Source organism: Culex quinquefasciatus, chromosome 2 (assembly GCF_015732765.1).
Source record: "Culex quinquefasciatus strain JHB chromosome 2, VPISU_Cqui_1.0_pri_paternal, whole genome shotgun sequence".
In the NCBI taxonomy this organism is placed as follows: Eukaryota; Metazoa; Arthropoda; class Insecta; order Diptera; family Culicidae; genus Culex; species Culex quinquefasciatus.
Genome location: NC_051862.1, coordinates 115,310,624 through 115,312,863, shown reverse-complemented (window position 1 = coordinate 115,312,863; position 2,240 = coordinate 115,310,624). Strand labels below are relative to the sequence as shown.

General features: G+C 38.4%; 1 protein-coding gene across 1 annotated transcript; it reads left to right on the top strand.

Annotated features, from left to right (window-relative positions):
* The first annotated feature begins 371 nt into the window (after positions 1-371).
* LOC6041419 (FAD synthase) lies at positions 372-1,772 on the top strand. The gene is made up of 4 exons (XM_038258015.1): positions 372-526; positions 951-1,298; positions 1,355-1,476; positions 1,537-1,772. The coding sequence occupies exons 1-4, from the start codon at positions 479-481 to the stop codon at positions 1,673-1,675; spliced, it is 657 nt and encodes a 218-aa protein (XP_038113943.1). The 5' UTR covers positions 372-478; the 3' UTR covers positions 1,676-1,772.
* The last annotated feature ends 468 nt before the right edge of the window (positions 1,773-2,240 follow it).

The window sequence follows — 2,240 nt, the reverse complement described above, 5'->3', positions numbered from 1 at the left end:
TCATACTGTTATTGTTTACCATCTGTCAACTCAAGGTTGAAAAGTGCACGGTGGGAATGACTACTCAAATTTTCGTTAAAGTATTGACCAATATATTGATATCGGCGTCAATATATTAACGAACGGTAAAAACTTTGACTCTGTACACCCCCTAGGCGGCACTAGAGTTTCAGTTCCAAGATGGCGGCGAAACTCGTGCGGAACTAGCGCGAGTTTCTTCAAACAAACACTTTGACAGCTCTGAGTGCGGCACTCAGTGTGGAACTAGCCATCAAACGAACCTACCATTAGTGTATTCACACATTTTTTCTCATTCAACTATTTAATGAGTCGTTTGATAACAACGTGCAGGAGAACTTCACGCCTGGAATGATTTATGTGCAGTCCTTGATGAGCGTGTTGTTTACGTGAATTACTGCATAATCAAACTCATGTTCAATATACAACAAAGTAGTTCAGAAATTCAACATCTTTTAAAATGGTAGATGAAACTAGTTATCATGAAAAAATTGAGCAGTCGAAACAGGTAGGTTTTTATGGAACATCTTCAATCAAGCATTTTATCTTATATATTAATAATGATGCACATTATGATATAGATGAAGTTGAATGTTATTACACTCTTAATGTAACTAAGTGTTCTGTTGCAAATTTAAGCTTTTCTGAGTGAATACTATCCGAACCATAACCCTTGGTGTACTGTTACCATTTCACTGAGGTGCTGAAGTATCCAGGTTTTTAAGCGAAGATGGCGTTCGAAATGGTGAACGTCTGAAATGTCAAAATCGCGCAGTAATACCAACATTAGAAAAAAAATGTAGCTGTCATGGCATGGTACACTTTTTTCATAATATTGGTATCACCGCGTGATTTTGACATTTCGGGCGTTCATCATTCGAATGCCATTTTCGTTTAAAAACCTGGATAACATTTAATATTAATCCTTCCAGCTGGTCGAGCATGCCTTCAAATCTTATAAGCAAAATGAATTTTTTCTGTCGTTCAACGGAGGAAAGGATTGCACAGTGCTGCTTGACATCATAATAAAATTATTACAAGAACATGCCAGCAAAGGCTATGAGTTGAATTGCATTTACATGCAACCTGCCGAGCCGTTTGAAGAGATCGAAGAATTTATGAAATCATGCCAGAATCACTACCAGGTGCGGATACGTACGATGAGGGGAGGAATAAAAGCAATTTTAGAGCAAATATGCGACGAAAATTCAAACATCAAGGCATGCATAATGGGATCTCGACGAACTGATCCGTACTGCGATAAATTACAACCGATGCAGGTAACTAGGGAACAACATAGCTGAACAACTATAAAATCGTTAAATTTGTTGTATAGGAAACGGATGCAGGGTGGCCAAAATTAATGAGAATAAATCCTCTTCTTTCATGGACGTGCAATGACATTTGGAAATACATTAGGTCCAATAATGTTCCTTATTGTGCCTTATATGACCAAGGGTAAGGGTATGTCAAGGAAAACCAAAGACAAGTGACTAAAACTGAATACATATTTTTCAGGTATACCTCAATTGGCGACAAAACCAACACCATTCCAAATCCTTACCTTAAACGCACCGGGAACGATGGTGAAGAGATGTACTTAGCAGCATTTCAACTGGAAGAAGGCGATCAATATGAACGAGCCGGGCGGTTGTAATGTTTTTTGCACATTGTACAACAATAGTGCACCATTTTGGTAAAAAAGAGTGTTAACATAGTTAACCAGGTTAACAATAAATAATTTCACAGATGAATAAATCTTATCCGAAATTCCTTTCAAAGCGTATGCAGTTAAAAGAGCCAAAAGGTAAAGAAAATCAAAACACAAGAGAGGGAACGATTTATTGGGGCTTTCCCTCACCCTCTCTATATGCATGCAGAGTCTTGTTCACACTTAAGAAGCTATTACACTACCGCAAACAAATTCGCACTTTTTCGTGTTTGACAGTTTGCCAAACTCGCAAACAACTGGCGCTAAGGAACTTTTGAAAAATATCCCGAGAAATGTCAAATCAAAACGCGCCCACTATCTGTCACTGCAAATGACAGCGTGCCAAAAAATGCGCACCTCATTTAGTTTGCAGACTTTTTAGTTCCCCGTTTGGCCTGATGATGACGCTGTCGGCAGTGTCGCCAAGCGCCTATTCTATACCCGAAGTGAGACATCTAGTATTTAATAATCTAAGATTATAGGCATAAAACCCTAATTTAGGGATAGACTC